Consider the following 24,504-nt stretch of genomic DNA (forward strand, 5'->3'; position numbering starts at 1 on the left):
AGAAAGCACCAGCAGTGGTAACAGTTGGGTCAGGCATGGAGATGCAAACCTTTTGCTCCAAATGGCCGCTTATGGAGAACAGAAGACCAGTGGGATTTATAAGAGTCTTCCTTGCCCCATGGGGGCTGCGAATGTGAGGAGGTAGCGTGGCTGTAGACCTGTTCCTGCTGTTTGTACTTAGGAGTCCTGGACATGATACGGGTCAGTGAGTACGTGTCTGCACTCACACGTCTACCCCTGTGAATGTCACTACTTATTCCAGGGAAGTGTGAAAGGTTGCTTGTGCTGGAGAGGAACGTTTAAAGGATGCCTTTCTGACAAAGAAAGGACAAGGCATGGTTTGTTTTCCTTTATTTTATCTGCTTATTGAGTGAGTTTCATTAACAAGCTATCCTTCTTTGGCAGTTTGCGACCAGGCCTGTGAAACATGCTATTCAGACCAACCCAAGTGTTTAATCTGTGCTTCAGATAAGCTGTTACACAATGGGAAATGCATTTCAGAGTGCTCAGATGGGTATTTCCCAGGCAGCCATGGAAGATGCAGAGGTAAGAGACATATATGCATGGACCTTCTTAAGTCTCTCCAGGCACCGTCCACATGTTGTCGTCTTTTCCTCAAATGTTTACCTTTGGGGAAAGAATTTTAAGAGCGCATAATTGAGAGTGGGGTTAGGGAATTTGATTTTTTCATTTTCTTTGGTTCAGTTTTGATGGATTATTTTAAATAACCTTTTTGCTTTGTGAAGCATATTAAGACACACTGAGATACATGTTCGAAACACTGCATGAGTGGGAGTTATTATTATTGTGTTCCTGGTTATTAATGCTTGTGCACTTCTGCTCTCATTAGTTCACATAGCTGAATATCGTGCCAGCTGGGAGTTTTCATTGTTGCCTGGAGGATACTGTAGTCAGCAACACAATTTGCAAGGAGGAAAATGAGGATTTTTCAGTTCAGTGTGCTCTCTTTCTTTATCAGCTTGTCACGATTCGTGCTCCACCTGTGAGGGACCTCTGGCCACGCACTGTACCTCCTGTTCCCTTCCTCTGGCATTGCGCCAGGGCCAGTGCCTGCAAGACTGTGGAGAGGGTTTTTATCAGGATCACGACGTCTGCAGGGGTAAGCAATGTACTTTGTTTAGTTCTTTAGCTGCTGTAAGTCACTGTAACTATGTTGGCTTTTGTTGGAAGGCACTCAGAGTGCACCCAGTTACGACACTGATCCTTTATTCTCTGCGAAACCGGTCAAGGAATGAGTAATTCCTGCGTTTGCTTACCGATTGCTTCCCATTTTGAGAAAAATCAAATTTTCTCAAGTACTTTGTGGTTTCACACCCTCAGGATTTACTGATATTGGGAACTTTATTTTCTCCGTGCTATTGAAATAAATGTCCATTGCTAGCACTTCCAAATTTTTCTTGAGACAGGTTAAGAGCTGGATGGAATTGTACACACGCCTAGTATACTTGCAAAGACTTGTGGTCAGTTTTGCAACAATGGAAAACCTGAAAACTCAGGAGATGAATTTAAGCTTCCTACAAGCCCTCCAGATTGCCATTTCTTGCTGTCTGTCCTAGTGAGGTTATGGTCATCTCTGCAGTTCCAGAAATTAAATGAAATTTGACTGCCTGTAGCACGGTATCACGGTTTTCTTCCAACTTTATCAACCTTATTTGAGAAAAGAGCTGTTATTTTGGGGTGTGAAAGATACTTTTTTCCAAAATGGCTGTTCCATCATAGAAAATACGGCACTCCATCCCTTCATGGAATAGATTCCTTAGCACACGAGTTGCTGCAAGGTGTCTGCTCTTTGAGTTTCAGACCGTCTACAGCAATATAAAACCGCAAGGAGGGATGAACAGGAGGGCTCAAACCAGTGTTTTCTCCCCTTTCATGTTCACGAGATGCCCAGGTTTGCGTGGTTATCGGGCCTTGCCTGTCCCTGTGAGACAGCTGTCCTCAGGCTGCGGCTCTGACTGCTCTCCTCACCTGCTCACAGGTTGCCACCCCTCCTGCCGCACCTGCCTGGGCCCGGCGCCCTCGCAGTGCCTGCGGTGCTGGGCACCAGAGGAGGTGCTGCAGCCTCACCAGCCTGCAGAAGGAGCCGTGCATGGACTTTGCCTCTCTCGCTGCCAAGCCCGGTTCTACCTGGATGTCACGGGAGTCTGCAAACGTGAGTAGAGAAGGGGAGCAGTTGTTTGAGGCACAGGGCTGCACTGGATTTGATGTGTTTGTACAGACTTTGTACTGTGTTTGCTTGTAACATGCTTTGAGCTCCTCTGTAATGCTTCTGGAGGAAAATATGCTCTATATACAACTTGTAAGTAAAGGACTTAGTTACTTCTTTTTTTTTTTAAGTGACTGGGTTCAAGTCTGGCCATCTTAGCTTAGCTTTCTTTTCATTGAAGTTGAGTATACAGTTTTTAGCACTGACTTATTTTGAAGCAGGATCAATCCTTAAATCCTTTTCAGAAAAGACTGAGCTTTTTCTTTATTTAGCCCCTGGAGCAGGTCAAGACATCCCACAGCAGGCTTTTCTTTTGAGGAAGCTCTTCTGATACATGCCCTGCAGCCCGAGTGCTATCACTGCTCCTGAAATACCAAGTAGGAAGCATTCCCATGAAGGTCTGAAGAGAGACTAAGATAGTGTACATGGGGGATTTATATGGTTTCCCACTGCTCTGAGACAAAGCTGTTGTGGACTTCAGCTAAGAATGGTTTCTGGGTGGATCAGCAGGTCAGTCAGTTGGGTTGTACAGAGAGCTTGTGGCAGCCAGTCTGGATGTCTGTATAACAAACATCTTGCAGTGTCTTGAAAACAGTGCAGAGAGATACAGGCTGAATGAGTTGGAATGTCTCGTGGCAGCACAGACCATGCTAAACCTAAGGAGCAATACTTTCACAGGGGCAAATGTTTTCGCTGTGTGGAAAGAGCAGTCACAGAGACAGTGCCTCTACAGCACTCGAGTAAAGTAATAGTAATAAAACCAGCAGCAGCAACAGTGCTAGTGATGGCTGTTTCTTCCTGGTCAAAATATTTTCTGGAAGTGGACATAATTTAAAATAAATTTATGTTGCGTGTGCCTCTTCATGGCAACTTGACAGGAGACCGTGGGCTCATTTTTTGCCTTAGGGACTCTTTAAAAAGGAAGAAATCTTTTTTTTTACAGAATGGTTCTGTCTTTAGCAGTGACATATACAGGCTGTAAAGGGCCTGGTGCTTTGGGCTGGCTCCTGAAGGCATTAGTGCAGAGCCTCCAATCCAAGCAGTGTCTGTCCCTTGGCAGGGAATGGCTTTTCTTGGCTGAGTCCAGGTTATGGGCTAGAAACTGAATGAAGAAATCTGTATACTGCTGCCTGAAGTGGGTGAGCAGACCTGCACAAACAGGCCTGAGCAGAGTTCGGTGACAGTGCTAAGTTATGTCACTGGGCAAGAATGCCGGCACGGTCCTGCTTTATTAACGCTGCCGTTTTAGTAGTGGCATTAGAACAGTCCTTTGATTTATTGCAGAAGAGTGTGAATGTTCACAATTTGAGATTTTGAGCTACCCGTCTAAAATATTGATGTAAAATTTATAGATGCACCTTTTTGAGAATGTAACCCCCCGATAGATATAGAGCATGCCTGCATTGTCTGTGCAGAAAAAACACGTTCATATGTAGGTTAAAATGCTGATTTTGAAAGTTTTACCTCTGTAGTTGTGAATTTCTCATCAACGCACAGAAATATTCCTGTCCCTGGATTTTGAATGCTGTGAGATCTCTCTGATGAAACTGTAAGGGATTTCTCTCTGATTTGATTTGAGTCAGCTGAGCCGGAGATAGTCCTGGAGACATTACATCTGTGATGAGGATCCCTGATTTCTCTCTCTGGCTCTCTGACAGTCAGATAGCTAAGTGTACTTGCATAAATCATTCTATTTCATTTCTTCTCTCCAGTCCTGTGTCTGTCTTGTCTCCCTAGAGGGCAGGAAGTCTCTCTGTGTATTTTAACAGGGACTAACACAGTGGAACCTGTGGCTTCAAGTCACTGTTCCTATAAAGACTAACGTTGGTTTTTAAATAATCAGTTTGTATATTTATTTGATCAGATTATTTAGTTTAAGCTGGCTTGTTTAAGAATCAGTACCAGTAAAGGCCAAGGTGAAGAGGTCTGACATTTTAACTGCACTCTCTTTATTCTTGCTGAATTGTCCTTTTAATGAGCATGCACTTCACTAGCTGTAAAGTCCGGTGGCCAGCGCAGCTCTGTACACGTGCTCTCACTGCTCCAGAATAGCTGATGAAAACCATGCACTGGTGTTGGATAGAAAATCCTTCCTAGGATAACTGTAGGGTGATAGCAAAGGATGATTTCAGACTCTGTAAGTCTGCAAGACTCGGGGCTCTTACAGAGGAGAAGGGTATTACACTTCGTTGTGCATCTTGGCTTGCCATTTCAGAAATGAAGTGCATGGGTGCAATGACATTCAATATGCAGCTATCTGTGGTTGCCCCTTATCTTCAAGAAGTGCGCTGTGCTGCCTTTTTGCGCTCCTGCCCTTTCTACCTTTCACAAGCAAACAATTCTGTAAAGGAAATGCCTTCTTGTTGTCTTGGGGGACAAAGCAATCTAGCTATGCTCTAGGACAGTGACAACACAGATAAGCTAGAAACCAATTTCATTCTATCTTCTTGTTTTTCCCTTCCCTGCAGAGTGCCACTCCTCCTGTGCAGGCTGCATGGGGAACACTTCCCAGGACTGTACGTCGTGCCTGTCTTCCCACGTCCTGCTGGAAGGCAGGTGCCTCTCTGAGTGCCCAGAGGGGCTGTTCAGCCACGAAGATCACTGCTCCCGTGAGTGCACAGTGCAGGCACCTGCAGCTTATACTGTTGAATTTCATTGCATGCAAGTTTTCTAAAGCATTTCTCAATGTAATTAGAGATGCTGTCAGATTTATATGAGGCTATTTAAGTATTTTCAGGGGAGAATAGTATGTTCCAATTTCAGAAAATGGAATCTCCTCCTAATGGGAGAGAGGCATACACATTGAATCGTAAATTATAATCAGTTTTGCTTCCCTGGACAGCTTCCCTGAAAATATTTTGCTTTTCATTTCACTAAGCTTGGATGATGTTCTTAGCCAGCGCACTGTGGCAGAAGAGGTCCTATTGGACAGCACTGAAACATGGTCTGCTTTTGTTAGACTAAATAAGCATATTGAATTTGCTTTAGCTTTATTTTTAATCCACTGCTGGCTATAGGGCTGGGTTTCGAAAGAAGGAATTCTGCAGAAACAGGAGAAAAGACATTACCTGTACGGATATGCCTCGTTGGTAGAGGGGACAGCATTGTTTGTGTCTCAGCTTTGCCCACTGGTCAGCAAGTGGCTTTCTTGGTCACGTTGTTTGATCCCATCTAAGCGGATGACTGTGACTACTGACCTTCCAAGTGACTGTATCAATTAACTCCTGTATGCCACTTGCAGAAAATTACAGCCTTTGGGGTGTGTCTTTCATTATTAATGGCTAAGTACAATGGGTGAGGAAATGCTGGCATTTGAAATCTGGTTAGTCCCTTCAAGGTCATCTGAAAGGTGTCTGTTGTTTTATAATAGATTCATTGGGACAGGCGTCCCTGCATCTGTTCTGGCAGTAGGATAAATTTGCTGAATTTATATTAGTCACTTCCCTGCGAGGGCTCAGGTTTAGAGAGAGGAACCCCTTCCCCAGTCTGTCACTCTGTTTATGCAATTTATTCGTCCAAGGAACAACTCTATAAATACTTTTAGTTGGCAGGCTATTGTAAAGATTCATCAATTTTGAGGTTGTGCTCTGCCACCTTAGAGCCGAGGTAACTGCTGAATGCTGCATTACTCAGTTCCATATCCCAGGCTTATGTAAATGTCTTAAAAAACAGAATTTCAGTGTCGGGGAAGTGGCATCTTTCTGTATGCTGCCAGCTTAGATCTCCTGCAGTTTTTGAACAGCGAAGCTCAGTTAATAGAGGTGCGTCTAGAAAATTGATTCTTCCTTTTGAACACTGATTTCACGGGCATGATTTCTGAGAAGCTGGGAAGGAAGCGGGACTTGATGCATTGGATCTTAAACACCGGAGCCTTATGCTGTGGCAGCTGTGAAAAGCCCAGCTTCCACGTGGGGAGTGAGCAATTGTATGTTGCCTGGGGGAGTCCTGAGGTGGGAGACTTTGAAGTTGTGTGGTTTTATTCATGAAAGAGTTTTTAAAGTAGTTTTTAAGAGGTTTTTACAGATCATTAGCTGTAGTATTTCTGTCTCCCTCAGTTCTAGCCTGGAAATCATGGAAATATGGCGTCTGGCTGTAAAGGTAGAAGGAAACAAAAGCAGCCTGAGTGAAATTGTTTTGAGCAATCTTAATCGCTTCTTCTGCAATCCTTTTGTTGAGCTTTTGGGAGACAGAATAGCTAATGCGCTGGCACAGCAGCCGGCTTTTATTCGTTTCAGTCTGGGAGGTGTTTGTGCAGAAATAATTTCCTTGATTCCTCACTCATGAATATCAAACTCATGCCACTGTAATTTTATACAATCCCCCTCTCTTTCTTATATGCGCATGCATATGCTGGAGGGAGGAATAAAAGGTTCAATCTGTTTATATTTTGTGTAGATCTCTACCTTGATGAATGCAGAGAACAAATGCAACTGTTTTAATCTTCAACTCTTTTTTTGATCTTGTTTATTCAAAGTGAGGATGGAAGAGCCTTCCAAACCACAACTCACCAGTTACTGGTGCTATTAGCATCAATTTATGCCCACGTTTTGTAGGAGTAAATGATGATTATAGGGGCTGTTCTTCAGGGGAGGGAAGAGTGTAAGATGGACTGCACCGAGAGCATAACGAGTGTTGATTTTCTTATCCAGCCTGTCACCCATCATGCAAGACATGCCGCGGCCCTTCTGAGTCGGAGTGCTTAACCTGCCATCCCCATGCAGCTCTGGCTGGTGGAAGGTGCAGGACTAGCTGCAAGGAAGAGCAGTATCTCAACATGGTGGGATATTGTGTGGGTAAGTAAGAGGCAATGGCAGAAAGGGGTCCTACAGGGTGATGATCTTTCTGCAGCATTAACCAGCTACTTGAGCACGCACCAGGAAGAAATCAAAATGCCTGTTATGGATAGAACATCAGACGGATGAAAATATCATTAGGGAACTCTCTGGTGTGATATAGGAAAGCCACTGGCCACTCCTGCACTACATGCCTTCCACAGAGCTGCCTGAAGTTAATTGCAAATTGTGTAAGGTTGGTAGAAGGGAGGGGGAGATAAGGCACACTTTGGCCAGGCTTGTTGCTGCTTGGTTTGGTGCTAAGACTTGAGATCACTTGAGATCAGCCAGGAAAGCTGCTCAGGTCCTGCAAAGAGCTTCAGTAAAGTGAGATAAGGAAACATTTGTCATTCAGAGAAGCAATTTATGGGGCCCTAAATTAAAATTGGCACAGCTAGGATTGCTGTGTGCATTTCTGAGAGGTATTAGGGTTTATACACAGGGGTTATACTTGGGTGCTCAAGTGCCTGCACTTAAGCCTATCATCAGAAGCCACTGATTGCATTTACCTGTTTAAAAAGGAAAATCATTTTTAATCCATCACGCAGACATGTATAAACATATCCTGGGAAGAGCTCCAACAATTTCTAAACTTTATCAAGCCATTTTTTTTTTTGTTATCAAAAAACGGTACAGTATATGGGGCTTAAGCTAGGTTCAACGGTTCCATAGGATATAAAGAATCCTAAGAAAAGGGAAAAATGCAATAAATGTAATAAATACATCCACTGAGAGGCTATCATTCTCAATTTAATCTAGATGGCTCCCTTTCACAGGGACTTCTTTTTGCTTGCGATATACGTGTTTGGTTTCTGTTTTGTTTTTAATGAAAGACTTGTTTCTTTCCTCTCAGCAGATTACTTTTATGAACCATTTCTTCACCTTCCTTGTAAACAAGTTACTGTTTAGTCTGCAGGGGCGAATAGGGAGGGGGGAACAAGGTATCTGAGGCGTAGGAAAAGATCCCAAAAGCTTCTAGGTATATAGGAAGTTAGGTTAGAGAGTCGAGGTGTTTCAGACAGTCAAGTAGTTACAGTATTGAAATTATACAGCATTTCAGTATAAAAAGCTGTTTCTGCCCTGTAAAATCTCAGGGACTGTAACGATACTCATTGATGTCATGTAACATCATAGTTGCATGCACCGTGTATATTCCACCTTGTTTTCCCATTAATTTGCATTATACTTCCTGTGAAAAAAGCCACTGGAAATGTAGTCTTCCAGATGTCGGTTTCATTTGAAAAAATAGTACCATTTATCATACACCAGGATTCTTTCTGAGAAGGGTTTCTGCTGCTTGATGCATGCTGTGTGCTTTAATTATCCCTTTCAGACAACAGTTTCCTGAAAGTTTGGTGTCATGGAGCAATAAGCATGCTCCCAGACGATTAGGTAGACATCACGGTGCCTGACAATAATGAGAAGAAATTGGAAACAGTGGGGTCGCTCAGGCAATGCGCAGGGCATAGTTTGACCTCCAGACTCATTACGCTGACAGTGATGAATCATCTGCAAAGAACCTCGCTTGGCTTCCTGGGCTCCAGAGCAATTGCAGTTGGTGATGCATGTGTTCCCTACAAACTAGCAAGCTTTGCTTTGGAGCTCTGTAGGCCCTGAACGTGGTCCACTGTTTCGAGAGCTGTCTTCTCAAAGGAGAAATATGTTTTCAAGACTTGGTTCGTAGTGCCTGGCATCATGGAGTGTCAGCAGTGGTTGGATCTGTGCCCCCAAAACAGGCTTTGCAGGTACAACATGGTAAGAGTGTAAGGAGGTATCATTCTTCCTCCCAGCTCTGATTTTAGTCTTGCTCTGCGACTCCCCCATGTCACTCCTGTCTTGAAGAGGCCACTGCATATTCTCACTTGGTCTTTGTAACATGTGGAGCCTTAATGTCCATGCGGTCTTGCAGGTAGATGCAGTGGTGCTTCTTTATCTAACTGAAGTTTTAAAAATGCTTGTAGAGGAGCATAGTTATTTGTTGCCTTAAAGAAAAAATAAAGTTGTGCTTAGGTCTTGGATCTGCAGTCCTAGGTATGTTGCTCTTTGTGCCAAATTCATGTCTGATGTTTACGCAAAGGGTATATGTTGCCAGTTCTGCTACAAATAAAGAGCTCCACATCCAGGTTGTTAAATTTCACTTGTTCTCCTCATTCAGCACTGAATGAAATGCTAAATTTGCCCTTGCAAGTTATTAATTACCAGCTAAAGAGCAGCTGTCCCATAAAAGAAAACATTAAAACCCATGACACTTGCATAATATATAATTTGCATCAGACTCTAACAAAGCTATTCTCTTTGCTTCCCAAAGCAGTATTTTTTTTACTATTATCTTCCCATTTTTGTCTAATTCCTGACCCTCCAGGCAGAACTGTGGTACGACGTACAGGGACTGCTGTGCATTACAGCCACTTGTCATACTTTATGGACGTGCAGGGGAAAACCTTTCATAGAGGACGAAGAAAACTGTCACTTGAAACCATTGCCTGTGAATTAATGTCATTATTGTACGTGTTACCTAAGCGAGGACTGGAATATTAACCTTGTTTTCGGCAGTTTACCAAATAAACATTTCAAATGTAAGCAGAGGAAAGACAAAATGGCCTCAAGTTTCAAAGGATCAGTGAGTTTCCAAGCTCTGCTTGGAGCACACTGAATTGTGTTAATTTTCTTTAAGAATGCTCAATTCATAAATTTTATTTCATAGCTGAAGTGGTTGTATAGAAATATGTTTGTGTCTTTTGCGGTCCCCTACTGAGTCTCAGGGCTTTTGTGTTTTGTGTTTTCCTGCTTTGAACACGCTCTTTGATTTCTCTCCCTCTCTCAGCTGCTTATCCAACACAAATTTAGCTTCTGGGAATGTTGCAGTCACCAATCTAAAAAATAACACCATTGCTAAAACTGTTGGCCCGCTCGCAAAACCCCGCAGTTACTTTTCCGATTTGAATAAGTCATGTGCCTGTCTTGGGGCTTCCTCATCAGTCTTCAGGCTTCCTCATCGATCTTTTCCTGACTCGGTGCAAGGGCAATTAGAAGAAGGCAGATGGACCATGCCTTGGGCAAAGCGAGGAGCTCACAGCCAGGGCTGCGAGCTGTCAGACTCCTGCTCAGCTAACATGGAACCAGATGAAAGGGCTCTCTGCAGGAGGTAGTGCAGAGGGCAGCTGGTGTGAAATGCAAGTCAAAACACCCACTGATACAGTATCCTCCAAGCTCCTTGATTAACTTCTGAATGCATCTTCCTTGCCATGCAGCTCCCGATTCCTTTGCTCAACTCCTCAGGCCCTTACTTTCTTAGGCTGGGCACAGTTGTGAAAATGTACAAAGATCAGCCAAAGAGCTCGCTCAGGGGGTTGCCTATAACAAGCCTTTCTGCCTTGCTCATAAAATTCCAGAAAGGACACCCTGACAACAAGAAATACTCTCAGCTACTTGTAAAATTAATGAGCTGTACACTGAGAGAGACATTGATGTCATCACAAAGAGCTGCAGGTTCTCTGAGCAAAGCAAGAGGGAAATTAGTAGCTTAGCTCCATTTAGTCGCTGGCATGCAACCTCCTATAGAAATTCGCAGCTGAGCTGGCAGTTGAGGAAAATGGAAGATCGTTTCCCTGCTTGGGTCTGGGTCTATTTGTGCCAGGCACCTTTCAGCTGGATTTCCCCACGCGTTGCTGCCTAAAGCAGCTCCCACCTCTTTCAGAAGATGCAGGCTGCTCCCTGCAGACATGGTGGCACTTCAGGAGTTCTTGCTTGTTGCAAGGAGTTCCCACCACCCTATGACAAAGCCCTCTTCAGGTCTTTTATGGGAGGGAGAGGCAAACCCTTCCAAAAACCAAACCAATACCCTGGTCACTGTTGAGTGTCCTTCTGGATCAACCATACTGATTTTCTTTCTGGACTTACTCTAAGGTGCCAGAGAACGTTTGCATGCTGACCCTCCTGTAAATGACCTGGTGTTTGAGGTACTGATTTAAGGCAGTGCTCCGTTGTAAACCTTATACCTTACCTTAGAGTATAATACTAAACTTGCATCAGGGATTTTTTTTTTCCTGAAGAGCCCTTAAGAGGGGAGGCATATTTAAACAATACAAGTGGTTGATTGCTTAGCAAATTAGGGAACTGAGAGGTAGAAATGTCTCTGCTTTCCTTTATGAGCGTTCAGAAACATTTCAGAGGTCATTTTTTTTCTCCCCGGATGCTTTGGCTGTGTGTTTACAGGCAAGGGAACAGTACATAACAGATACTTTTCCATCTAGGAGGAGCACAGTGTTTAGTTTGTTTGGTTTGTTTGCATGCTGAGAGAAAGCTAAAGAGGATGTGGAAATAGAGCATCTCTGGAAATTGAAACCTGTGTAAGTAACTGTATTATACTTCACATTGAAAGTTGCTTTATAGGAAGATCACTGATAGCTAAAGTTTTTTGCATAGGGGGTTGAACTGACAAGGAGGGAATTAGAGCCAGCTGAAGGGGTTGCAGGAAAAAGCTGTGTTTGGAGAGTGGGAGACAGGTCAGTAATCTCAGAAAGGTGAGCAGGGAGGCACTGGAACTATGAGCAGGATAGTAACTCTGTCCTGAGGGATGCAGTTTGGGTGCTGGAAGAAGTCTGATGGAATTGAGTAACCGCCCCTCACTGACGTGCAACAAACACGGCATGCGAAGCCTCTGGAAGCCCAAAGCACGCAGACAACCTGCCTTTAACTGAGTGGGACTGAGGATGGGCAAGGAGAAGGCAGAAGCAGGAAACACATACGGTCTCGTGAGGTGTTATTGAGAAGCATAAAGAAAATACTCTGCTTCTTTTCATCTTCATTTCTAAGGGAGCCTGCTGTGAAAAATTTAAATAACCTTTTCCAAAGCAAAGTACTTCACTCCTTCCTTTACTCTGTCACTAGTTCTCCAGCGTCCCTCAAATTCACCACGAGCGTCAGGGTTTTTTTGTTGGCGGTGTTTTTTTGTTAGGTGTTTTGTGCTCCTTCATCTCCAACTCTGCAGAGGAACCAGAGAGTAATGAGAATGGTTTCTCATAAAACAGTAGCTCAGAAAAAGATCTCTTTCAACATGCAGGAGCAAACAGAGGCCATAAAGAGAAAACTGTGCTTCAGCAGCACCTAGTTTTGTAGACACATAGCTTTGTAAGTGTAAGTTTGGGAGAGTCTAGTTATTTACATTTGATAGCAGTTCTTTGGGCACCCTAAGATTTTCCTGTCTCATTTTTATTCCCTGTGTCTGGAACCTGTTTGACTGTACACGGGTGTCTCTTTTGTTCTCGATCACTGAAAAACTGTTGCAGAGTTTTGTTATGTATTTCATCCAGCCACACTGGGAGCCAAAGCTCTCTCTAACAGAGAGCAGTGGTTCCAGCAAGAGATTAAGCTAGAGGGGTGTGATTCTTACCACTGCCCTGACGGGGGTGGATTGAGAGCTTAAAGGATCTCTTTAAGGATCTTTAAAGGATCTTTAAAGGATCTCTTAAAGGAGCTTAAGCATACTTTTTCTTCTCAGCCACCTTGATCTCCCGTCTGGCTCTCCCTTCCCATCTGCAAAATTGGGAGCGCGGAGCAGAGAATAGAGGGGCTATACACCCTGTGCAAGGTCAGGAGGAAAGAGGCAGCTGCTTTAAGGGTCTTGAATCCTGCCTGCAGTCAGGATTGCGTTCAGTTCCGTGCTGCACCGCTGCTTTCCCATCAGTGCTCGGTGAGAGTCGTGTGTGTGTAATGTATGGGAAGATATTGGGCTAGGTTTAGGTTCCAGTTGCAATTACACACTTGCAGGGATGGATGCAGCAATCTCCAAGACTCCCATGTGAGCCTGTCTTCAGCTTGTAAAATTAGATTGCCTGACGATCTGTAGTGGTGCTGTCGCGGGAGACAAAAGGCAGAAAGCTGAACCTTCAGCAGAGAGCTGACAAGAGGCCAGGTACTCGACTCAAGCCTCATTATTACATTTCTTTCAGGACAATTGTCATTTCCTTTATAATTTTCTGAATTACCATGATGAGGATTAATTTGGCTTCCAGGTTACCTTACACTGCCCCATTGTGCACACAGAAGGCCTGTTGTAAAACCTTTTGAAGCGCCCAAGTTCAGGCAGAGGTCAGGAGACATAGGTTTGTGCGCTGCTGAGGGAAAAAGAAGAAAAGGGAAAGGTTTTGAGGCGTTCTCATGCTGCTAAATGCTGCTCTTGGCTTGGCTTTGAGGTCTGCCGTGGCCTCCTCAGGGTGTGGGAGAAATTGTCTCATTTGTGTGGGAAAGTCTGAACGGGATGAACTGTGAGAGAAGGCCATGCAGCTGTGCAGGTTGCGCTTTTCCTTCTTGGAGGGTGGGAGCAGGGGGAGTTGGTTAAAGAAGAATCTGTTGGTAGGAGCACCTAAAATTGGAGAAAGGTTTGGGAGAAGCAAAGGGCTTTAATCTGGCTTTGTACAAAGCTTTCTCAAGCTCGCTTAAGGACAGATGGGATGGAGGGTACTTGGATGGGACAGGAGAGATGCAGAGAATGTGTTTGCTGGGGAAAAGCGGAAATGTTGTGGTGCTCGGGAAAAGCACAAGGTGGGGATGAGGGCAGGAGGAGAGGAGAGCTCCTTGAATGTGGTAATTTCTGCTCACCCCTCTTGCAAACATCTGGGAGTGCAGTGTTTAGCATCTGAGCCCTGCCCTTGTGCACCAGATAACAGTAAGGGTCTCTGAAAATGAAGGCCCCAATATCTTCCTTGAGTTCCCATCAGTGTTTCCCCGTAGCAGCTCTGCTTTGTCCAGCTGTACTGACGGTCTCCGTTATTCCCTGCTTCCTTCAGACTGCCATCCTTTGTGCCGTCACTGCGTGGCCAACCTGTGGGACACCGGCAGCATCTGTGTGAAGTGCCAGAACACCCGTCACTTGCTCCTGCGGGACCACTGCCTTCCTGACTGCCCGGGGGGATACTACGCGGAGAGTGGTGCCTGCAAAAGTGAGTAGTCCCTCCAGACACCTCAAGTAGCAGCGAGGTGGCAGGGATCCTCGCGAGATGTGCCGTGAAATGCCTCCTCTTCAGTAGGGGAGCTTGGTCCAGCCAGCAGGCAGGACACCACACGTGGAGCTGGGGGTTTCCTTCAAGTTTTCTGACTGAGTTACCTGAGGCAGGCAGTGCTCTGCTGTCCTGAGCACACACTGAGGCTAGTGGGACCTAGCCCACTATTTTACAGTTAATAAGCGTAATGAGTACCAGGCAGCAGTGTGTTTGCGAGGAGGAGTTGAAGGTGAGTTTTTCTCTCCGGGAAATTCCCCCTCTCAAAGGCAGTGGCACAGAAACAGGGTGACAGTACACTAGGTCCTTCCTGGGTAGCTCCCCTGAGGTAGCTTCTGTGAAGGGATGGGCTACTTAACCATAATCAGGGGTAACTTTAGAGACTTTTCATGTGCCTGTCACCAAGTCTCCAATTTGCGTGGTACCAGCATTGTTAAGGGATACTGACACTTGAAAATACTTTGTGGATGTGTGCTGCAAAGAACCATGCAAATCTGCCAAAAAAATAGAACTCTTGCTGGTAGGAACTTGTCAGGAAGTCTGCAACTTGAAACGGAGTTTGTCCCCTTCCACACTGATAGACATTCAGTTTTGTCTTACTCCAGAATGGTTGAAAGGCGAACATTCCCAGCAGCCTCTGACACAGAAAGCTAGTCCCGTTCAGCCTCATAGCATGGCATGGTAGATGAAACATCTCAGCTGTGTGGGTGAAGCTGCACTGATAGCACATTTTGTTCTCCAGCTTCCTGTGTCTTCACCTTATCCCTGCATCTCCTTCAGATTTTGTTGTTTGTGCTCTCATGTTCCAAGCTTTACATTTCTTGGACTCTTAGAAGGAAGTAGGCTGCTTTTCTTGTTACGTGGCCAACAGAGACATGTTAAAGCATCGCACACTGAGCGAAGAGTATTGCAGTTTATTTTAAGAGAAGAAAATCAAATAAGAAATTCTGCACATTAGAATTAAGATGTAGATGCCAAACTTATTCCCTTTGCAGGAAGTGGCATTTCCTAATCTGGTCTAACTATTGATGATTAATGTTTTGATGCTCCTGTCAAGCGCACTGGGAGCTGTGTGTTTATTTATTTGGTTTTTGACAAATGAAATTTCAGAGACTTATGAAATATACTCGGTGTCATTTAATGGGGAAAAAACCCCTGAGAGAGATATTTTGCCTTCCTGGAAATTTACGCCCAGGGATAACATTTCTTCCCTTTCGTATGAAGGTTTTATTTAAAAAAAGTTTTCCATTATTCTAGCTGTGTCGAAGCTCATATTACAGTTCATGCTAGCATTTAAGATCTCCATCATGGTGTGAATCTGATTTCTTTGCCAGCTCTCACTCGTGATTAATTTTTCCTGGTAGTTGTAATGATGGCATCAATCTTTAGGTAAAGGTCTATCAAGAAATGAAACAGACTAATAATTTTGTGCATGTGTAACCCTTTTGAGAAATTGGTGCGATCCATTGGCCTCCTGCACTATGGTATTTTAAATCTCGTCAGTCAGACTAAGAAGCAGAAGTGGGAGAAGAAGGGATGAGAAGGAAACAAGGAAAGAAAACAAGTGTGACATAATATCTCTTTGAAAATGCAGGGGAAGACAAAGGTAGTAACGTCCTTCTGTACCCGAGACAGCGGGTTTGCTGGCTGTGAAGCAGAAGGATCGTGTAAGTCTGAGTGTCTGGGCAGTAAAGCAAGAGGTGGAAGCTTGGTGTGTTGTAATGACGCACAGAGGGATGACTGGTTCTAGCCTCACATACAAAATGATGGCATCCTTGCTGTGACCTTGAAGTGACGATCAGTAAGTCTGTGAAAATGCCGTCTCAATGTTCAGCAATACTGAAAAAGCAAATCAAATGTTAGGAGCTAGCATGAAAGGAAGGAAGAGCTAGAATTCATTCTGCTGCTGTCTGTAGGTGCTGCGTGCTGCGAGCAGTTCTGCCCATCCCAAAATAGAAGGGCAGGAAGGCTGAATGTGGGGATTGGATGACTTCTGTGCCATGAACAGCCATATAGGCCCCAGCATTTGAGCTTGGGAAACTGGAGACCTTAGGAGGAGAGAATATGATAGAGGCCTACAAAGTTGTTAGTGAAACGGAGAAAGATTGCATGGAAATGAACTGTTCTGGCTCTGTCAGTGTCGCTGCTTGGAATTGGTAGTGGCTGTGCAACTCCTGCTGAAGGATGGATATAAATCTTCAGGGAGCTGTCGGAAAAGTACTTTTGGTTTCTGGGGGAGGATTCTAAACAGACAAAATACATTAGGCTCAGGAGGATCTGACCTGAAAATAGTTGAGAAAAAGCATGAGCAGGGTGTACCGACACATGCTTGCCCTGTTCCTGCTGTTCTCTGATAGGCACGTCTTAGCCAGATATTGTGGGGTTGTTCTTAAAGGGAAGGGAAGACTGATAAAAAGAGGAATGGGTAAAACGAGAAAGAACTGAGAGGAGAGGAGAAAGCTAGTGTGTATGGCTAAGAACAAAAATAAAACCATTTAAGCCATCTTTCACAAGCTAGGATGTTTGTGGTTCTGCTCCTGAGCACTGAGCACCAGCAGGGGCTTAGGCCTCAGAAGGAATGTTTGGCCCTCAGTGTTTTGAAACTTGCTCAAAGATCTACCTTTCATTAGACAGAAACATTTGCTCTTGCTCTCCCTGCAGGGTGTCACCCCTCGTGTAAAACCTGCAGAGGCGGGGGTCCTTTTTCCTGCTCTTCCTGCAACACCAGCCTGGTTCTGTCCCACACCAACATGTGTGTTCCTGCCTGTTCCCCAGGATACTACAGGGATGAGAGCCACACCTGCAAACGTGAGTGCTTCTCTCCAAGCCCTCTCTCCTTTCCACAGTGTGTTCACTGACATGTCTTTTCTTGCTCCTTCGGTTACTGTTCCTGTTGCCAGGAAAAGAGAGATTTCAAGTGCCTAAAAATGAGATGTGAGTTGTCAAAAGTGATTCGCTGCCTTAGAAACTGAGCCTACAGCATGGTTTAAATTTGAACATCAGTTGCAGTTTTGTTACTGACTTCAAAGACAGGAGGCTTTTGGGTCCCACAGTAAAAAGCTCCAGGAGAGCTTGTGTAGGCTTCCTTGGTAAGCTTTCTAGGTGGTGCACAGAGAAGTGGCCAGGCATGCTGGTGGATTATGGGCTTTGTGAAAACTTGGCAAGGTTAGACCAGTTCTAATCAATTCTTACTAAGGCAACCCCCTCCTCACTGCACTATCTGCCGGTATCTACCTTGGGAGCTGTGTTACAGCCTTAGCATTTATGCCCCGTTTCCCCACATGTGAAGCCTTAGTAGAAACAAGGTACAGCTTTGTAGGCAATCCCCAGCTGACTTAGTTGAGCTGTGACGTTTGTATCTCCTGGTGATCTGATGCAACTGATCTGATGTTAAGTCCAGTAATATTCTATTCTACTCATGCTGTCCGTTGTGAATCTCTCAGGGCCTCTCTCTCTTTTTATTATTCTGTGCTTACTCTGGCCTTGACGTCAGTTGAGTTATTCCTCACGTAACTGTTGGGCTTGATGTTCCAAAATGCCAAATTACATGGCCCACAGACATAAAAAAAAAATAGTTTAAAACCCCCACTTCAATTGACCCACTATAATACACAAACCAAAAAATGAGTGAGTGCTTAAGTGGTTTGGTTGCTCTGAACCCGAACACTCAGATTTGTTAAGTCCTCTATTACCTTGATTTAAAATATCCTGATTTATGATAGAAGAACTCTGTTGCACTGCAATGAGCATAGGTATCAGTGTCATCCTATCTAGACCCAATTTCTTTACTGATGAGGCCATGTAGGAGGAAGCTGATAAGGTTGTCAGTTTTACCTGCCTTTTGTTGAAATATCTGCTCCTCCTGAATCTATGATTTCCATCTTATCAGCGGAAATGGAAACGCCCTGCATAAGTTCAAAGAAATAGCTGGAAGAGTTTGTACCATTCTTCAGTTGACAGAAAAAAGGCTATTCAGTAATCATAATATTTTTTTTAAAAGGAAAGGAATAAAAAAGAGGAATAAAAAAGTGATGACAGGATTCTCATGGTCTGTCCTTTCCTAATGAAAACTTACCTACTGCTGGCGTCCCCTCACTTTGGACATCTTGGTAGAAGTGGAATGTTCCTGAGGCCTGCGCCTTTCCTGAATTTGGTTCAGTAGCTCAAATGCAAATAGATTTTTGCAAGCAAAGTCAGCTACAATGAGACATTTCTAATCTCTTCACTTACAAATGGCTTTTTAAGAAGTGTAAGTAATCCCTGTGGCAGGAAACTCAAGGCAAAGTGTGTTGGTGCACTGGATTTTTTTCATTCCAAGTGTCACTTGTGCCTTTTCAAGTGCAGTGCTGCTGATAAGCCATGTAGATACCAACTGTCCCAGGATGCTGGAAAACTAACACTTAGAGGTGAAGAAAATTGTTTAATCAGAGGTTGGCAGTTAGGCAGGGAAAAATTGGTCTCTCTTCAAAGTTTATTTTAGTCACATTGCAGTTCTGAGGAACTCAGGTTTGGAATGAAGTTCAGAGAAATGCTGAATGCATGCATGTGCTCTCTGACATGCTCTTAAGCCCAACGACATACTGTCCGAAGAACAGTGCAAAGCTTAGCAAGTTCTTCATGGGTTTAGAAATGCAGATACAAAGTAATGCTGATACAACCAACAGGCAGAATTGCATTCAAATATACTTTTGCTTACAAGGCATGCTTCCTTGGAAAGCCTGATTTTTAATAAATTTTGACCTCATGTGGAATGTTTTGCTGTACTTTTAGTAGTTGGCTTTTCTTAGCACTTCACAAATAATGATTATTCCACATATTGTTCGTAAATTAGGTGAAATGGCACTGGCACCAGAGCACCTGAAAATAGTTACTAGATTCTTTAGATAAACAATTTGTTGGAAATTTTTTGCACCTTGACAAAATAGAGACCTTTTGTGACATTTTTGAGATGAGATAGAACAAGCAATTATTTTGAAGGACGTGGGATCTCATTTCAATGAGAGCAATATGGGTATTTTCACATTTGCTTCTGTATCTTGAATTTTTGTGGCTGCAAAAATCCACCTTGATTGAAAAGCAAATGAAAATGGATTTTCACAAGTAGCATGTTGGTATTTGGCACCTGAACTGTAATTGCACTAAATCCTATGAGAGGTTTTTTTTCTTCTTGTCATTAAGAAATGATCACCTAAGCTTTTTTCTTTGGTTCAAACACCTGGGGCTGTGTTTTCAGAGCTTTTTTCAGATTTATCTTAAGCGCAGAATTGAGCTTTGGCAAAGATCCTGACTCCATATGTGTTTAGGGACACTCGTGGGTAGCTGGTTGGGAATCTAATAGTGCCTTTTGCATAAGCTGTCATTGTACTTGCTAAGAGGGAGTTACGGTTGTTTGTATAAAGCAGGCATGTGAACCTCCATGAGTTTTCTGCATCTTATTTTTGCAAAGTTTGGTCTTACCAGAATCCAAGAGGGCTTTCAGTGTATAGGCCCAGGGGTAGGAAATATTTTTCAGTCTTTATGAGTCCATTGCTGTTAAACCTTCTGCTGTAAATTAGCTAGAAGCTGTGATATCAGCGTTGAGTGCACTTGGCTGTTAGTACAACCTCCTGAGAAGTTTAGACCCTGGACATCAAAGAGGTGAGCTAAAGTACTCTGAACCTCTGGCCTTTGATCCTAGATTCAGTAAATCCCTGAATTATTTTTTCCTGTTGTCTTCATTTGCATCCTAGAGCTCCCAAATTTTAAACTGTTTAAATAAAAAGTAGGAAGCAGTAAGTGAAATTACATAGGTCTTTGGTCCCACCCTGGTTTACTAACTAATTCTAGGAGCCTATTATGGTCCCTAAATTTGCACATTTATGAGGTAAGTCTGGAATTATGTGAAACACAAGGTTACTGAAAGAGACTAAGTAAAACAGACAGGGAAAGCTCTTATTTGGGGATTTGAATTCAAGGGCATTGTTTTACCCTGATCTTCCCAGAGGAGAGAGAGAAACAGTGTGAGGTTCTGTGAGGGGACATACCAGTCTTTTTCAAATGGAAGGGGGCTTTTTACATTTTGAAGGCTGTGGGAAGGAACATAAGAAAAAACTCCAGGTTTTTCAGTCTCCACAGGTGTCTCTCAAAGAGGACCTTGAGTAGAGAGGCTACATGATAATATCATTTTTACTTGCACAGTTGGCTGGTGCATCAGTAATTACAGTTATTTTCTTTGTCTTTGTCTTTCCACAGCTTGCAATAGCCAGTGCCTGAACTGTGAGTCAGCTGCAGGCTGTACGTCTTGCAGAGATCCAGCTAAGGTCCTGTTATTTGGAGAATGCCGGTATGAGAGCTGTGCTCAGCAGTATTATCTGGATTTTTCCACCAAGACTTGCAGAGGTGAAAAACACATTGCTGGCTTAAAGAAAAAAAAAATCACAAGTAACTTGACCAATAATCCATTACATTACAGCTTGATCTGTACAGGTAGCCTGCTTTAAAATTGGTGTATGGGGGGAGTTGCTCAGTGACAGAGCACTTGCGAGGTTTTTCCAGTTTTCCTCTTTTTTAGCAGTCATCTGTCACATACTTCAGCCTTTCAGTGAAAAACAAGATTATTGCAAATCCTTCTCTTGTAAACGATTTAGTAAGTGAGCCAGCAAACTTCTCAAAGGTCAGGTCCTGGAATTCATTTAGTCATGGGTCAGCTGAATAACGAGTGAGCTTGCCGCTCTAAATCTTTTTTAGAGTGCTTACAGGGCCTTGTGTACTTACCTGCTTCTCTCTGTCTTATTAAATACTGCATCACTGGCTGACTGCAGAAACAAGAATTTTGAGTGATTTAAAAGACACATGGCGTGACAGATCTCCAAAACTTTCAAGGAGAGTGTTCCATAATGGGAATAAGTGAGGATAACGTGGCTTTATTGTGTGCCACCACCACCACATGAAGATATAACACAAATGGCAGCTCAGTGTTCATTTCTAACTGGCTCTGTCAATACCTGAATGCGCCCTAACTAAGTGGCGCCACTCCCTTTAGCACTGCAGTTCTTCAGTGACATTGCCTAGTGTTGAGCGGGTTGGAATGAGGCAGGAAGCTTGTGCTGGCTTTGCCTTGGGCATGCTGCATTGGCTCACCTTGGTGAGTCTTTGTTCCCATCTCTTCTTCTTGTCTGTCTGTCTGTCTCGTCAGCTAGATGTGTCTGTCATTAATTACTGGTACGAGCCCTCTGAGTGTCACCAGGGTACAAACAGCAGTGTTGGCAGCCCAAGCAGTCCTTTAGCACAGTTGCATGGCTGGGACTCTGCTTAAGACCAAAGGGAGATAGTGCAAGGGCATCTGAGGGCAGATCTAATCCCAGCTGGATCTGGTGTGTTTCTGCTTTCCAGTCAGGCATTTGAACTGTGAGAGACAATTTCATTTTCCTTTGGTCAGAGTCATTTGAAAGGATGAGACTGATGAAGCAGGGTGGATAATTATGAGCAACAAACTTGTTGGCAGAGGAGGAGCATGAATACTTAAAGGATGAAGTTGGACTTTATCCTTCATGAGCAAGAAAACCGTGCCAGTGTTAGCAGGTCTGAATGCTGAGCAAGAGGCTAAGCCTGCTCAAATGTGACATAGTTAGGACATGTCAGGTCCAAGAAGGGAAAAAAAATACACATCTTGTGTTGTAGTAAGACACTCAGTACTAATCATGTTTTTTTGTTGTTGTTTTTTTAAAGTATCTCTCTAACAGTTTTTACTTTGCTTTCTGCTCCTAGGACTTACATTCCCACAGCTCACAGATCCCACTGTGCTAAGCTCTTGTGCAGGGTGAGCTGTTCACCCTGGAGAGAGCTGCCCTACCTGGACTTTTTTTCTTCCAGAGTGTGACTGGAGCTGCAATGCTTGTAAAGGCCCCCGGAGGACCGACTGCCTGCAGTGTATGGAGGGCTACGTTCTTCATGAAGGAGCTTGTGTGGAACAGTGCCCTGCAGCTTTCTACAAGGAATCAGACACATGTCAGAGTGAGTTCTTCTTGTGTGTTACCTCTAATCACTTCTGCCAGTGATTCTCTGCCTGTCTCCAGTTTGTGCACATCTTGCGTTCAGAAAACACGCTACAGCGGCAGCTCTCGGTGCCCTCCAGCACACACACACAAAAGAACTTGGGGTTCTTGGGGTGTTACAGCACCGTGCGGGACGCCGTAGGAAGTGGTGTTGAGCTGAACTCTTTACGTGTGATTTTTAGGGTGTGATCAACACTGCCTTCAGTGTCGCCAACCAAACGAGTGCAGTCTTTGTGAAGCCCCGTTTTTCCTCTTGGACGCTCAGTGCGTTCACAGATGTGGGAAGGGGTACTATGCAGACCAGGCACAGCGAAAATGCACAGGTAAGCAAAGTGAGTATGATGGGGTGGAGAGGCATCAGGGTTGCAGTCTGTGTTCTGTACACCGATATTTCTCTGCAAGGCACTTTGATGACGTGTTAAACTCACTGTTGAGGTAGTGCACTCAACTTGAGAATTAAATGACGGGCTCCATCTGCATTTACACGTCTAATTGAGGAGGAATGAGATTCAATGTAAGCACACTGTACATAAAAAATCAGTATTAAAAACACATTGTTAGAAATGTTTCAGTTGTATTTGTGGGTTAAAAAACTGTGTAGGACTTTAATTTGTATTTGAAAGTGTTTTTTTCAAAGAGGTACAACAGTTACTTAAAAGCATGTTTCTTCCACTTGGAAGATTGTGTCAGGTTCTCTGTATGAAAAACACTGGTCAAATTAGAAAGGAATTTATTAACAGCTCTTTTATCTGAACTGTTTGCCTTCTCTCTTCGATTTTGTCAAGTAGGTAAGACAGTAATAGCATTGCTGTTTCCATCCTGACCTGAGGGACACCTCTGCACACCAGTAGCTGCTTTGTTTTTGCAGTGGCTCAATGGAGTTGTGCTTTCCCTCCAATGCAGCTTGTCCTCCTGGTTGCTTGGACTGTGAAAGTGATGGCCTGTGCCACCTCTGTGACAGCACCACCTTTCTGAAGAACAAGATTTGTGTTCCTGTCTGTGGTCAGGGATTCTTTGGCGACAAGTGGACCAGAGAGTGTGAAGGTAAGTGTCTCTCCTGAGAAAGCAGCTAAGCTGGCAGGCTTCCAGCAGATTTTAAGGCCAGAAGTAGTGTTCATTCAGTTGCAAGTTTGGAACTCAGTTTTGTGCAGTTTTGTGTTGGCTGTTGAAAGTTGGCAGCTAGTTTTTCTCCAACATGTTCTTTCATAAAATGTGCATGTACATGGTTTTCTAAGTGAGGTTTTTTCACTTAAAACGTTCATTCAGTAAAGCTTTTACCTTCTCTCTTTTTTGTTTTGTTTTTGGTTCTGTTTTGTTTTGTTTGTTTGTTTTTGTTGTTGTTTTTTTAGCCAGCAAGCATCCTTCAAGCTTTCATGTGAACAGTACCTTCACAGTAGGGATTGGCAGGGTAAAACCCCTAGACCTCTCTTTATTGGGCGTGCATGATCTGGATGGTGATGCAGGAGAGCTCTTGTTCCATATCGACAGCACTCCCTCCAACGGCAGGCTAGTGATGGTGGTGAATGGGAAAGAAGCGCAGCTGAGCAAAGGCGACCACTTCAGCTTCAAGGATGTAAAGGAGAATAGAGTCCGCTTTGTGCACAGCAAAGAGAAATCCAGGTGACTGCATTGATACTTTTTTCTTAGCTCTTGCCTGAAGAAAATGTACATATCTTGAGAACAGATATTCTTTTGTCCCTTGGAAACATTCTTACAGTGAAGCACGGTTCTCACTGCTACTAAACAAATTATCATTGTGTTTTGGAGATATTGTGCCATACTGTAAATGGTGGTGCAAAACTTTTGTTCATGGTATAAGAGATCACTGTGATCCATCTGCCAAACCTCCTGAGCTCTGGGGGTGCCGGAGTCTTGTCTGATTTTTAGCATATTCTGACGTGTATTTAAAACTGATGTACTATGCTGGCTCTTACAACAATTTCTGTCAGGAAGATGCTCAAATGATGTCACCACTGACCATGCTCTGCAGCATATACTGCATTCATCCATTAAAACTTTGCTTGCAACATGAGCCCTGTTAGTGTTCGGGGACAATTAGCAGTGATTAGCGTCTGGCAATGCTCACTCTGCAAGCATGTTGCAAGGAGGCAGATTTCTCCTGCTGCCAGGCAATGAGCCAGTCATCCTGCCAAATTTCACACTTGATTTACATCACCATAAAGCCTTGGCCCAGACTGATACCAGTGGAGTTGCTTGAAATTTCTGCCTGTATATATCAGGGTGTTCTTTGATCCACTGTTTACAATAAGATTCTTGGGGTGTCCTTCCCATGCCAAGGGTTAGCTCATATTCACCAGCCTTTTTTCACCAGTCAGCAGCATGAGTTTCTGCACCACGCTTTGTTTTTCTGCCTGGTAGTCACAATGAAACATCAAGTTCTTGTCATGAGAAAT

At 43.8% G+C, this 24,504-nt stretch overlaps 1 protein-coding gene across 1 annotated transcript in view; it reads left to right on the plus strand.

Annotated features, from left to right (window-relative positions):
* The window catches only part of FRAS1 (Fraser extracellular matrix complex subunit 1), a 160,954-nt gene that overhangs the window by 79,359 nt on the left and 57,091 nt on the right, over positions 1-24,504 (plus strand). The window contains 12 exon segments of the mRNA XM_040555411.1: positions 406-546; positions 980-1,120; positions 2,000-2,173; positions 4,696-4,836; positions 6,877-7,020; positions 13,848-14,000; positions 16,719-16,865; positions 20,289-20,435; positions 21,909-22,049; positions 22,273-22,413; positions 22,994-23,134; positions 23,440-23,710. Coding sequence (XP_040411345.1) covers positions 406-546; positions 980-1,120; positions 2,000-2,173; positions 4,696-4,836; positions 6,877-7,020; positions 13,848-14,000; positions 16,719-16,865; positions 20,289-20,435; positions 21,909-22,049; positions 22,273-22,413; positions 22,994-23,134; positions 23,440-23,710 — 1,882 coding nt within the window.

The sequence above is a fragment of the Cygnus olor genome, chromosome 4 (assembly GCF_009769625.2).
Source record: "Cygnus olor isolate bCygOlo1 chromosome 4, bCygOlo1.pri.v2, whole genome shotgun sequence".
In the NCBI taxonomy this organism is placed as follows: domain Eukaryota; kingdom Metazoa; phylum Chordata; class Aves; order Anseriformes; family Anatidae; genus Cygnus; species Cygnus olor.